We start from the raw sequence: 14,251 nt of genomic DNA on the forward strand, positions 1-14,251 counted from the left end.
CATTGATTTCATGTTTCTTACCTTTCCATAAAATCAGGATGGCGTCCAAAAATCTATTATATGACAGAATTTTTTCTTTATAAACAGACTGAAATATACACTTTCTTTCCCAAGAAAGTAGAACCAAATTTGCGTATACTGGGGCACATCTAGCACCTATGGCAACCCCTGTCTTTTGGTGGAATAATTCCCTTTCAAAACTCAGGTAATTGTTCTTAAGAATTATTTCCATGAGTTCAACAGGTGTATTTATTTTATTCTTGTTAATCTTATTGCTCATAAATAAGGATTCCCTAAAATAGTTTAACCCTTCTTCGTGGGGGATCACTGTGAACAGGTTGACTACATCAATACTAAGAAAGGTGTAGTCAATCTGTGTTTCTAATAGTTTCAGTCTTTCAAGACAGTGCCATAAATCTCTTAGTATGTGTTCTGCTTCTTTTGCCACCATTTGCGTACCCATGTCCACAAATGCTGCCAAGGGTTCTGTTTTAGAGCCCTTGGCTGTGACTATAGGTCTAAATGGTGGATTGTTGATGTTTTTATGGATCTTTGGGATTCCAGTGATCACTGGTGTTATTGGATCAGTCACACTTAGAAATTTGTTTTCATTAACATCTTAAGCTCCCTGGTACAAAGCATCAAGTAAATATAAATCCACCTTCCTATACGCTCTATTCATTTAATTTCTTGACACTCTTTCATATGTTGTTGTATCATTAAGGATGTCATGCATTTTGGACACATGGGTTCATAGGTAGGTACTAGGCTATTGGCCCTAGGGCCTATATAAGGCTAGCCAAAAAATGTACCCTGGCTTTCGCCACCCAAGAAAATTATTTTCCTGTGCCCCTGTCGAGCAGAGCCACAGAAGTGATCCCTGGGGTGAATTTCCCATTTCCCATCCAATCATCAAGATTTTTCTTTAAGAGTGCTCTGTTTGAAATAGATAGGTAGTCTGTTCCAGAGTATGGGAAGTCTCTGGGACAGGAATCTATCCCTCCAGGATGTTCTGTTTATTGTGGTAACAAGATTTAGGTCTCTAGAGCGTGTAGCTCGGAGAGCTTGGGATTTCTTTAAGTGGAGCATGTCCAACAGCTCTGGGTTTGTCATAGCTTTGTATGTCAGGCAGAGATCTCCCCTGAGTAGGTGATATGCGATGGAGTAAAGCTGTAGTTTTTTGAGACTGTCTGCGTAGGGCATCTGTTTGAGGCCAATAATCCTCTTTGTGAGGTATTTCTGTGGTTTTCCAGTTGTTGTAGATGTCTTGTGAGGTACATACCAAAAGGGGCATTGTACTCTATAATGGGTCTAATGAGTGATGAGTAGAGGGGAACAATGATCTCTTTTTTTCTGGATGAGAATCCTTTTGTGATGAGATGAACCACGTAGAAGGATTTCCTGACCACTGTGGCGATGTGATTATCAAAGGAGAGACTACTGTGGACCTGTGTCCCAAGGTCTCTTATCACATTTTTTGGCGTTAAGTAGACTACCAGCTATGTGGTAGTTCATGGGTACAGAATTTTTACTAAAGGGGAGGACAATACACTTTTTGGCATTGAGCTTCAGGCCATGGCTTTGACACCAGGTATCTGTCTCAGTGAGGCCATTTTGTAGTATGTCCACATCGTTAGGAGTTTCAATTATGGCTCCTAGTTTGCAGTCATCTGCAAATTTTTTTAGCCAAAGACCTTCTGTGTTAGCCTACACTTCAGAGAAGTAGATACCAAACACGAGAGGACCCAGGACTGAACCCTGTGGTACTCCACTTGTCACTGGTCTGAAGTCGGATTTGGAATCCGCTACTTTCACAGTGTGGGTTCTGTTCATGAGCCATTTGGCAACCCATCTTGTGACATAGGGATTTATACCTAGTTTAGTGAGCTTATCTATAATTCCAGACTGGGGGATGGTGTCGAAAGCCTTGGCGAGATCTAGATAAGCTGTGTGAACCACTTTACCCTCATCTATGGTTTTGGTGACTGCTTCAAAGAAGTCAATCAGGTTTAGGAGACATGATCTGCCTTTTACAAATCTGAACTGGATAGGGTGCAGAGTTTGGAGATTACCAATGTCTTTGTTTATGAGTTCCATAATAATACCGTCCATGGCCTTGCAGACCAGGCTCGTCAGGCTAATGGGGCGGTAGTTCTCAGGGTCAGTCGTGGCTCCCCCTTTGTGGAGTGGGATAACTGTCACAGTGCGCCATTCAGTGGGCATAAAGCCTGAGGTGAGGCTACTTAGGTAGGGTGCCAGTTTATTCTGTAGTTGGTATAGAACACAGCCTGGGATATTGTCAGGTCCCATGGATGCTGTGTTCTTGGCTTTGGAAAGTGTGTGAAACTATTAGAAACACAGATTGACTACACCTTTCTTAGTATTGATGTAGTCAACCTGTTCACAGTGATCCCCCACGAAGAAGGGTTAAACTATTTTAGGGAATCCTTATTTATGAGCAATAAGATCAACAAGAATAAAATAAATACACTTGTTGAACTCATGGAAATAATTCTTAAGAACAATTACCTGAGTTTTGAAGGGGAATTATTCCACCAAAAGACAAAGGTTGGCATGGGTGCTAGATGTGCCTCAGTATATGTAAAATTTGGTTCTACTTTCTTGGGAAAGAAAGTTTCTATTTCATTCTGTTTATAAAGAAAAAATTATGTCATATAATAGATTTTTGGATGACATCCTGATTTTATGGAAAGGTAAGAAACATAAAATCAATGAGTTTGTGGAATATTTAAATAACACAACGACCTTCCTGAGATTTACATACACATGGCATGCAATGGAGATAGATTTTTTTGGACATTCATTTAGAAAAAGTGACAAGAATTTGAGAAGTAGTATAAATAGGAAAAATACATATTCAAACTCATTACTACATTTTGACAGTTGTCACCCTTACCATCAGTGAAAAAATATAGTAAAGGGTCAAATGTTGACACTGTCAAGACTGGTAAGTGACAATGAAATTTTCCTTAAAGAAATGTACTACATGGTAGGCATGTTTTTAGAAAGGGGTTATCCACTAAAACTATTATTAAATGTAAGACAGGAAGTTGTACAAAAGAGACCCACATCCTTTCAACCTATCTTGACATCAGGGACAATGCCTGAAATAATCAACACAAAAGAAAGCACCGATGTGCTTATTTTGAAATGCAATAGTTTAAGTGTACCTTTAATAGAAGTGATTAATAGAACTTGGCAAATATATTTGGATATCAACATTAAAATGAAACTAGGTGACCAACCTAAAGTGGTACACAGTAGGGGCAAGAATATTAAAAACATATTAGAGGGTAGAAGAAGGAAGAGACATAAGTCATTGATGCACAAATGTGGAATGTGTAAATATTGTCGTTACATTAATGATGGGGCTTATGTGGTTATCCAAGGACATGAGTATACTCTTTCATGCCCAGGAAAATGTAGTTGTAATACGACTATGCTAGTATATGTGGCAACATGCATTAGCTGTCAAGCTTTCTACATGGGTAAAACCATGCATAGACTTAAAGATAGAATAGGAGAACACAAGAGCTATAAAAACACGAAATCCGCATAATGCACTTTTTGGACACACTAAAGTTTGCCCTAATTTTAAGAAATGTATTTTCTTTATAACTGACCGAGTTTCAACTAGTGACAGAGGAGGTGATGACAAATTATTGGTTGAAACCAAAGAGCTGAAATGGCAACTGAGGCTCAACGCTGCACAATCACCAGGTTTAAATGAGGGAGTGTCATTTATTTAGATACTTAAGAACAGCGCAAATATTGTCCCTTGATGTTTAGAGTATTATGAAGGGATTCATAGTTAAATACGTATACATTTATTTGTGATAAATTGGTCCCTTTAAGGTCAATGTTTGATTAAAGTACAGCTGTCTAATAAGTGGTTTGATAAGGTTCAGTCGCAGTTTTTTATGTTTTATGTTCCAAGATTTTAGTAATGTATAAGTATTTATGCGTATATTTTTATATACACATTTTTATTACACAATTATGTGTCAAAACTTGTGGATGTTATAGTATACCATTGTGTTTTAGGTAAAATTTAGAATTGTGGGTATGGGATTTTTAGTTTAAGCTTCATGACTGGTTTAAAATTAATTGAAGGGATTATTTAAATTGTTAAGTTTCATAGCCCAATGACTGAAGAAGCCATATTATTGGCGAAAGCGCTAAGTCGGTTATTTTATGTCTATGCAAGAATAAAGTCGGAGGGTGATTCTAACTCGTTGTTGAGACTTCACTACTTTTTGTTCCTAGTGATACCCTTGTTGGGTTTGTTTATGTTGTGTTATGTGCATGCAAGATATATCCTAGTAGCCTAGCTACTATGTAAGTGTGTATATATATATATATATATATCTATATAAGTTTATAATGAATGAATTACTGGTGAATTTGATCAAAACACAAAACTATGAACAAACTCACCAGAGATTATCACTGATCAGTTGGGTAGATAGGGCGGGCAAATGCAATACTGGTTTTTAAAATAAAATCCGGTATTACATTTACAGTCAAACTTAAGTGCTGCAGCACTCCATGCATGGTCTAACCTGTGGCAAACTGCTTGCTACATTTGTAGCAAGAAATTTGCTGCAGTTTAAATTAAGTAAGATTTTTATTTACCTAAAACAGGAGCACAGTAGCAGTCCATGCAGGTAAGGTATAAACCGTAGCAACTGTTTGCTGCATTTGTAGTAAGCAGTTTAATACTGTTTAAAAGATGAAATATATTTTTTACTACAATGTGGGAAAGAAGGGTTTGGGGCAGAGCATAGAAACAGGACCTGAATGGTTGGGTGGAGGGGTGTTGTACATCTGGTCATATGGTTGATTTGTCAGTAGAAGGAACAGCCATTTTTTTCTCTGCAATGGAAGAGCTTGGAGGGGGCATGGATTTAACTGAAATAAGCCAATCACTACACTAAAGTATTCTTTTTTTCTCTTCATTTGAAGATCTGAGAGGGTTTGCTGCTGGTTTGTGTGCATGCATAGGGCACTGGTTGAGCTGGTTAAGCTTCTACTATTAAGTGTCATTAAAATCACCACAAATAGCCTAGGTTACATTTGTGTTTAGAAAAAGCAGCCTTTTTTACATGGAAGTCTTCACTCCCCCCCATACCCAGAAATTAAATATACTGCTCTAGGGTCACACAAACTTGAAAAAAGGGCAAAAATCTGTTATGTAACAGTCAATAAAATGAACTTTGACATTTACATTATTTGACAAAGTATACCAATGACAGAAAATACCACCATTTTACCACATGATAAATGCAGAGATAACTCATATAGCACTTATCTATTATCTATCTCTCTATCTAGCTATCTATATTTATTAGCCGATCTTGTCACACCATTGGTAGCCTACTGTATTTATTTTGATGTTCATTTTGTGAAGGCTTAGTGAAGTCTGGTAGACCCATGAAAATACTTAATATCTTTCAATGTGGCCTTATATCTGGGTACTTTGTATGTAAATAGGTTACTCATCCTCATTTCCACTGCTTGATAATTATTCTGAAGGCTTCTTTTTTCCAATCCTTGCAATATTTTGGTTTTACCCTTTTTTTTTTTTTTTTTTTTGACAAAGTATGCTTGATTATGTGCAAGACCCTGTTTTAACTGACCCCACTGACTTGAAACATTTCTGGGTCTCCTTAGGGAAGGGAATTAGTTTGTTGCCAAAATGCTGTAATAATGTTGTAGATCATGTCTCTCTCTCTCTCTAATGCATTTAACATAATTCCATGGAGATTGTCCTTTGGGTTATACCTGAATTTCTAAACAGCTACTATACAAAACTTTGTTAAATATGACTTAGATTTAAACTACTAACAGTAGAAGAACTTAGGAAACTGGACCAATATCTCAAAAATTCCCAACATATCTCTGTATATTTTACAGTATTTATAGCTATATAAATATATATATATATATATATATATATATATATATATATATATATATATATATATATATGGATCACCTTCGATTTACCGAAACGCCAAACTGCCGAAACACAAATCACCGACACCAAAAGACCGACAACAAAAAATACCGACAACGCAAAACACCGAACACCATAACACAGACACACTACACGTAAACAACACAGTACACTACCTGACATATCCACTAGCCCTAACCCAAACCCTAACCCTAAGGTCCGACACTACCGCACACTTACCCTACCTGCACCCTAACCCTAACTCACTTACCCACCCCTAACCCCAAGGTCCGACACTACCGCACACTTACCCTCCCTGCACCCTAACCCTAACTCACTTACCCACCCCTAACCCCAAGGTCCGACACTACCGCACACTCACCCTACCTGCACCCTAACCCTAACTCACTTAACCCACCCTTAAACATAAACCCATCACTAACATACACTTACATTACCCAAACCCTAACTCCGACACTACCGCACACTCACCTTTCACACACCCTAACCCTACATCCCTCACTATTGCACACTTACCTGTCCGGTCCCTAATCCTAAATCCCTCACTATCGCATACTTACCAAGTCGTGCTTACACATTCCCCTTGTCGGTCTTCCGGCTGTCGGGATTCCAGCGTGCCGGTCAACTGCGTCGTCGGTCCGTTCGCGTTCCTCTTCCGCGTGTCGGCGAATCGGCGTTTCGGTCAACTGAAGGTGATCCATATATATATATATATATATATATATATATATATATATATATATATATATATATATATATATACACGTGTGTGTCTGTGTGTGTGTTTTATGTAATGTCTACAAAGATCTGGGTACATTATGCATGGATATTAAGTCTGAGATATGAACTTGTCCTATCATCTCTTTGACCTTAAGCTCTACCCAGGTATTCAAAAAGTACAAATTTATCAAAATGAAAGCTGCTACAAAGCACTCAAGGTCTGTAACCTTATGTCAAAAATTAGATTTACCCTGCATTAGAAGAAACTTTCTCTGTATCCTTCTTATTCTGTTATCAAAGGAAAAATATGGAGGGAGTAGTTCATTAAAAAGGGTGATCATCCTTTTTGGTATTTGGTAGGTGCAACATTTTTTATGATGCTTACTCTTCCTACATGGTGTAGGAAGCATCACCATTGTTCAAATTTTGTGAGAAATACCACTGTATGGAAACTGAATTTTCATCAAAGACATAAAATGGGATAGCCATATACCACCTGTCTAAGCTTTTAAATGTACTGCAAATGCGCTTTCATATTCATGGATATGCACATGTGAACTACATCTTAAACCCACACCCTGATGTTGTATATCAGGGAAGCAGGACAGAGGAAGAATGGTGGATACGTTATAGAATGCCATTAAAGGACAATTATAAGCTAGGGCACTGATAGGACATCTGAAGTAAGCAGATGGGAGTCATGATCAAAAGAAAGAAATTTATCACATACTGGAGACTGCTTCCAGGCAATAGCTATATTATTATATTCCCCAGTGGTATACAGGTCACCTCTTTTTGTTATGGGTCCTGACTTAAAACACAGTAGTCAGAATAAGTACTATGGCTAACATGGAGTCATGTTGCAGAATTTGTACACTCACTAGTACAGTCTCTCTCCTCTCTTCATTACTGCATAACATATATCTTATTATTCATGGCAACTGACTGCTTCCTTCTTCCTATGTTTAGAGACCACTTAAGTTGTTTGGGATTCCCCTCTCTTAGATTTGTATACATACATGTTCCCAAAATGTCATAATGTTTTAATACATGTCTCCCACCTCCCATAATGTTAAAATACATTTTCATGTGTTCAGGGGTACTCTTTTCTCACATATTCCCTATGCTTAACCTTTATTGGAACTATGCTGAGTAACCCCTATACACTGTGCCCACTTGTACAGTATCAGACTGATTCATAAACACATTACTTATGTAGTTTGTTATGATACATTTTGTATGCTGATGTATGCCATGGTACCATGCAAGTGTCATAACCCATCAGCATGCAAAACTTGATGGGCCTCTCTGCCAGCATATAAGGGTCAATTGCTAAAGGAAAACATAGAGGCATGGCAGCTCCCCTTCCTGTATACCTGTACACCCACAAATGTTATATTCTTCAGTGTGCCAGTCAGAAGATCATGAGGTGCTGTTGCCACTCTTCTTACCTACAAGCGCTAATATAACTGTTTACAAGTGGATCCAGGACCATGGAGCTTCAGGGATTTAAGCAATGGTTGTAGGCTCTCTTGTACATTGGGGTGCTATGCAACAGACATTTCCATTGTAAAAATCACAGTAAATGTTGTACAGCAGTTTGTGCTACACGTTACGGAGGACAGAATGATTCATAAAAATAATGTTGTCAGGTTGCTATCATTACAACATGCTGCAATTTGTTGTAGGAGACTTATGTCAGCTTTTTCCATGCTAGGCAACTTTATGAATACCATCCTTTATCCCCTACACAGTTTGCATCTTACTTTCAAAACAACAGCCGACAGTCACTGATCTGCTATTTGTTATACTGCTGTTTCTTGCAGCTTGGTGCAGAGTTTTTTAGACTGTCACTGATTATAAACATCTGTTTTTTCAACTCTTTTTCTACCTTTTCATTCTATTTGTACAATCATCAAACTTTGGTACTTCTGTACACACACACATACAAAGGAAGCAAGGAAATGCAAGTCCACACTATTCAAGCTCATATGCTCCTATATGAATAAATTTGTATGGACTTGTCTACTACGTTTCAGGGTAATTTCAAGATAAGAATGAGTAACAGTTGAACAGTATGGCAATGAAGCCGCAATTTTGACCAAACCGGACAATAAAAGAAATGAAGACTGATCATAGGACGTTACGTGGCTTTTGGTACTGAGGCCCATACAAGCCTAGCAAGAATTTAGCCCATGTTCCAAGTCAGCACCTTATGCCACTGTCCAGCAAGGACACAGGTGGAATCCCAGGTGTGTATTTTCTGTTTCCCATCCAGTTATTCAGATTCCACTTAAAAAGGTTAATGAGGTACTCTGCTTTACGTGAAGAGGAAGCCTATTTCACAAAAGGGGGAGTCTCTAGGACACAAATCTGTCCCACCAACAAGTCCTATTGATGTCACAGACCAGGTTGAGGTCGCACATGCGAGTTACTTGAATGGAGTCTGACTTGCAGATTTGCAACAGTCCCATCAGGGTGGGGTCTGAGATCGCTTTATATGCCAGACAGAGGTCATCTCTGAGGAGTCTGTACAAAACTGAGTAGAGGGACAGGGCTTTTAGCCTATCTGTGTAGGGTAGATGCTTGAGGCCCTGGATTTTCTGGGTGAGGAACCTCTGTGGTTTCTCCAGTTGCTGCATGTGTTTTGTGAGGTACATGCCGAAAGGGACATTGTACTCAATAATGGGTCTTATAAGGATGAGATACCCTTAATAATGAGGTGGACTATGTAGAAAGGTTTCCGTACAATGGTGGCAATATGGTGGCCAAAAGTCAGTTTAGTATCAACCTGGGTGCCCAAGTTTCTCATGACTGACTGTGCGCTTAGGACCTTATCATCAATGTGATAATTTGTGGGGATGTCACTGTCCCTGAAAGGGATGATGATGCATTTTTTGGCATTCAGTTTGAGGCCATGTTTCTGGCACCAGTCATTTGCTTGGGTGAGACCCTGTTGGAGGACATCCACATCACTAGGGGAATTGATTACAGCACCAAGCTTGCAGTCATCTGCAAACCTGGTCAACCATAGCCCACTTGATTTGGCCTGCACCTCCAAGAAGTATATCCCAAACAGCAGTGGCCCCATGACCAATCTCTGGGGTACACCGCTTGTTATAGGTCTACTACTTGAGGTGGCTTCCCCTATTTTGACAAGATGGGTTCTATTGGTGAGGCAGTTTGTTAACCATCTGATAACATATGGATTGATGCCTAGTTGAGAAAGTTTATCTATTATACCTGAGTGGGGAATAGTGTTGAAGGCTTTGGCCAGGCCATGGTAGGCAGTGTGCACCATCTTCCCCTCGTCTATGGCCTTGGTGACTGTCTCAAAGAAGTCAACCAAATTTAACAAGCATGACCTCCCCTTCACAAAACCAAACTGTGTGGGATCAAGTGTCTGGATGTTGCCAATGTTCTTATTAATGAGGTCCATGATAATCCATTCCATGGCCTTGCAGAGCAGGCTAGTTAGGCTGATGGGTCTATAATTTCCTGGATCGGTGGACGCTCCACCTTTGTGCAAAGGGATGACAGTAGCTGTCCTCCACTTGGCTAGGACAAAGCTGGTACTCAGGTTTTGGTTGAAAAGGGTGCCTAATGGTGATGCATGTTCCTGCCTGAGTTCATGTAGGGTGCAGTCTGGGATATTATCGGGTCACATGGAGGCTGTATTTTTTTGCCTTAGAGAGGGCAGTGATGACTTGCTCCCTCGAGATAAGGGGAGGGGGCAGGCACTGGGGATGTCCTATTTTACTGATGGGGGGGACAGAGGAGTAAAGTTTTCACTGAACGTGTCTGCCAGTGAGTTGGCTATATTCACAGCATTTGTGTAAGTGGTGTCCTTGACCACCAGTTCTTGAGCATATCTGGGTGCTTCCCTTGAAACTGTGGACATATGTGAAGAAGGCCTTATGATTGTCTTTAGTAGATGTGGCCAGTTTGGACTTGAAGTTTGCTTTGGAGGATTTGACTAGTGATCTTATTTGCTTGTTCAGGCTAAGGAGAGATTGCTTCCAATTAGACACCTGCTCCTTCTTGGTCCTGGAGAGCAATTTTTTCCTTTCATTGCAGAGTTTATTTATTGTAGATGTCCACCAGACAAGGTTACTCTTCCTTGAGGAGGATAATTTTGTCCTGTCTGGTATTCCTGATTCCATGCAGCTGTATAAATGCTCATATAGTACTTTGGTGTAAGTTTGGACATATGTGCCAGTTCCTGTGGAGGATGAGGGGGGTGTAAAGCTGTTTATACCTTCCCTCAGGGGGTTGTAATCAGCTTTGGAGAAGTTTTTTTGTTTAACTCCAGCTAGGGGAGGTTGGTGGAGATGGTGACTTCAAAAGTAACTGCTTTGTGGTCAGATCATACCAGGGATGATAACACTGTACAGATGCTACAGTGGTTAATCATGTCGGTTAATACCAAGTCCAAGATATTTTCACTTCTTGTGGGAGTGTCAATAAACTGGTCCAAGGCATTTGCATTGACAAAATCAAGGAATCTCTGGGCATTTGTGTTTTGGCATGAGTATTTCTTCCAGTCTATGGTTGGATAGTTAAAGTCACCCAGGATCACAGTAAAGGATTGAATCTTGATAGATTCTAAGAGATCCAGATAGGTGGAGTGGGCATCTTGAGTCAAAGTTGAAGGCCTATAGCTAGCTATGATTTGAACAGGGGTCTTGTTTTTCCTGTGCATCACACTGTTTGACCAGCCTAGAGGTGTGTATGTCTTTTATGTATATATTGCAACTCCACCTCCTTTTGTTTTGCTGCCCAAGGTTTGGGGTCTGAATGAATGATAGGATGAGTAACCTGGTATGGCTGAGGTGTTCTGTGCAGCTTTGAACCAGGTTTCTATGACTGCACAAATGTCAGCTTCTACCAGGGTTAAGAATACTTGCAATTAGTGCAATTTCATGTTTAGACTCCTAGCGTTTAGCAGCATGACCTTTAATTTACGTCCTGATGAAATTTTCATTTTGGTTGTTTTGACCTTGTGGCATTGCCTAAAAAAGGCACTATGGGGGTGACAAGAGCCTGAAGCCCAAGGGAGACAGCTGCAGGCCATCTCTGGCAAAGCATTGTAGTTTGTCAATCATGTCATCCTAGGCTGTCAGGTACTGGATCCCTTTGGAATAACACCAGAAGCCAATTGTTAAAGACAATCATTTTCTATTTGTATTGAGGCATCATTCTGGGTGATGGTAGAATGCTGCTTAAGGCTAGGAACATACCTGCCTGGGAGACATATTCAGAGAGCTCAATCATGCCTCTCTTCATATAGTCCAGGGAGGTATGTCTCAAGTTATTCACTCTAACATGGACTATGACAGAGTCATAAATGTACCTGTTGAGAGAGTTGAGTGCACTGGCGATATGGTAGATTCTGGCACCCGACAAACAACTAACCATGACTTTCTCCTTATCCAGCCTGGTGAGGGACATATCTTTGTGTCTCTCAATGGAATCTCCTATGACTAATATGTTGTGTTTATGTTTAGGCCTTAGTGGCTGTGTTACACAGGTGTGTGGACTAAGTGTGCTGTGGTGGGCAGTGGACTTCACATGCGTTTATGCCTCAGAGATCTCTTTTGTTTGGGCATGCTTTTGTTGAGGACCTCCGCATATGCGGGGGGTGTTGTGTAGGTGCAGGTGGTGTTTGAAGTGTGGTGGTCATGTTGCAAGCCTTCACAGTGCCAGATATACTGGTTTGTGGGGGAGACAGCAGTGACACTAAGTGCTTGATGTAATTGCAGCTCTCACAAATTGTGTTCCTAGGTGGTAGTAGTAAAGGGTTGTCCATGCACATGAAGCAGTTGCTACACTGTCTCAGGATGCTCATGTCAACCAGACTGACAGGAGAAGATATAGGATATTGTCCATCCATATTTGTCAGAAAATGAAAGAGCTAAGAGGGTAAAGGGAGGAATGTGTAAGAGTAGTACTACTAGATAACGCAAGTGCTACTAAGGGAAAATTTGTAGCTGGAATACGTCAAAAAGGGTTAAAAACCATGCAGCTAAAGCTTTGGATGTAGCAGACCTGTATCTAGACTATGCTACTCAATTTTAAGGTTAAGATCACAGTAAAAAAACTCACAAGGAAGCACAGACTGATCACTTATAGTCAAAACATCAGAACTTGCAGTATGAAAAAATACAGTTAAACAGCAACAAAGTGCAGTAAAATGCAGTTAAACAGTAATGAATTGCAGTAGATAGCAATGAAATATAGTTAATCAGTAGATTGCATTAAAAAAGTAGCTCACAATCACAACAGTAACAGACAGCACTACACTCAAAAGCCTTTTGTTAAACAAATCAATTTGTACATACAAGAAAAAACAGGGCAAGATGGTCAAAGACTGGAGTGATTTCAGAGAGTAACATTTTAGTAACAAGAAGCAAGTTTGGTACAGCTGTGAGGATTAATTGCAAATCCCACCGTGCTTTTGTTTATACGTGCTATGACACTGTGTCTACTTCATGAAGATGTAGTGCTAAGTTGTTTTAAGTTTTTTGCCAAAAAAGAGAAGTTTCAGAAACTAAAAGTAGAGAAAGATACCTCTGATGAAAATCAATATATTTTCTGTTCTGTTGCAGGGATGGAATTTCCTGTAACAGTCCCACAGGGACAACATGGACGAAGGTGGAGATTCCTGGCAACAAGTTAGTAAAACATGTCTCCTCCGACCTTGGAATTGTCTGGCTTATCGAAACAGATGGAAGTATATTAAAGTGTAACCAGTAGTGTGGGAATTATAAATCCATTCCCAGTACAGCCATGAAGACTAATAAACTAGCTATATCTCTGTGTATTGTTTAACTTTTAGGATATAGTAAATTCATTGTAACAAAGCCCATAAAATGATGCATCAGTCTTCGGCACTTTGTGTGACGATCACAAGTTCCCTTTGCAATATACTGAATACTGTATTACTGCTGATTTTTATATATTATGTTTTCATTCACAGTGAGAAATGAGAATTTTTGTGAAGAAACCAGTATATTTTTATCTGATGTGAAATTAATAAAACAGAAGGAAACAAAACACACTGTTTGTTGCTTTTTTGAGAGTTCTTTTGAACCAGAATAGAAAGTTCTGCATTGTAAAGTTCCTTCATTTCCCTTTAGGAGCTCTTGAGGCTGGTATTTATTTATTTATTATATTTATTATATTTATGCATTGCTATTTATCTAACAAAATGGTAATTATTATTTACACTTTTGGGTAGCAAACTTTATACTGCACATCTTCCATGACAATGATTAAAGACACTGCCACTGAAAGACATATTAATTGGTATATTTTATATATGGCTTAATTTAAGAACAACTGGTAACTAGGCGTCTCTACCTGCCTCTAGAGCTGTGGCAGTACTACTATGCATGAAATAAAGTGATGGGAATTTGTGGAATTCTGCCAGCTTCCAGGGGGAATTGTGTGTGTGTGTGTGTGTGTGTGTGTGTGTGTGTGTGTGTGTGTGTGTGTGTGTGTGTGTGTGTGTGTGTGTGTGTGTGTGTG

General features: G+C 39.5%; 1 protein-coding gene across 1 annotated transcript in view; it reads left to right on the forward strand.

The window, feature by feature from the left end:
- LOC122808467 (fish-egg lectin-like) overlaps positions 1–13,781 on the forward strand; it is a gene marked incomplete at its 5' end in the record, with an annotated part of 43,448 nt that extends 29,667 nt beyond the window's left edge. The window contains one exon of the mRNA XM_044079427.1: positions 13,330–13,781. Within this exon, the coding sequence (XP_043935362.1) occupies positions 13,330–13,477 (148 nt within the window). The remainder of the gene's footprint in view (positions 1–13,329) is intronic.
- Between the last annotated feature and the right edge of the window lie 470 nt (positions 13,782–14,251).

The sequence above is a fragment of the Protopterus annectens genome, chromosome 8.part0, assembly GCF_019279795.1.
Source record: "Protopterus annectens isolate FY-2018-M chromosome 8.part0, PAN1.0, whole genome shotgun sequence".
In the NCBI taxonomy this organism is placed as follows: Eukaryota; Metazoa; Chordata; order Ceratodontiformes; family Protopteridae; genus Protopterus; species Protopterus annectens.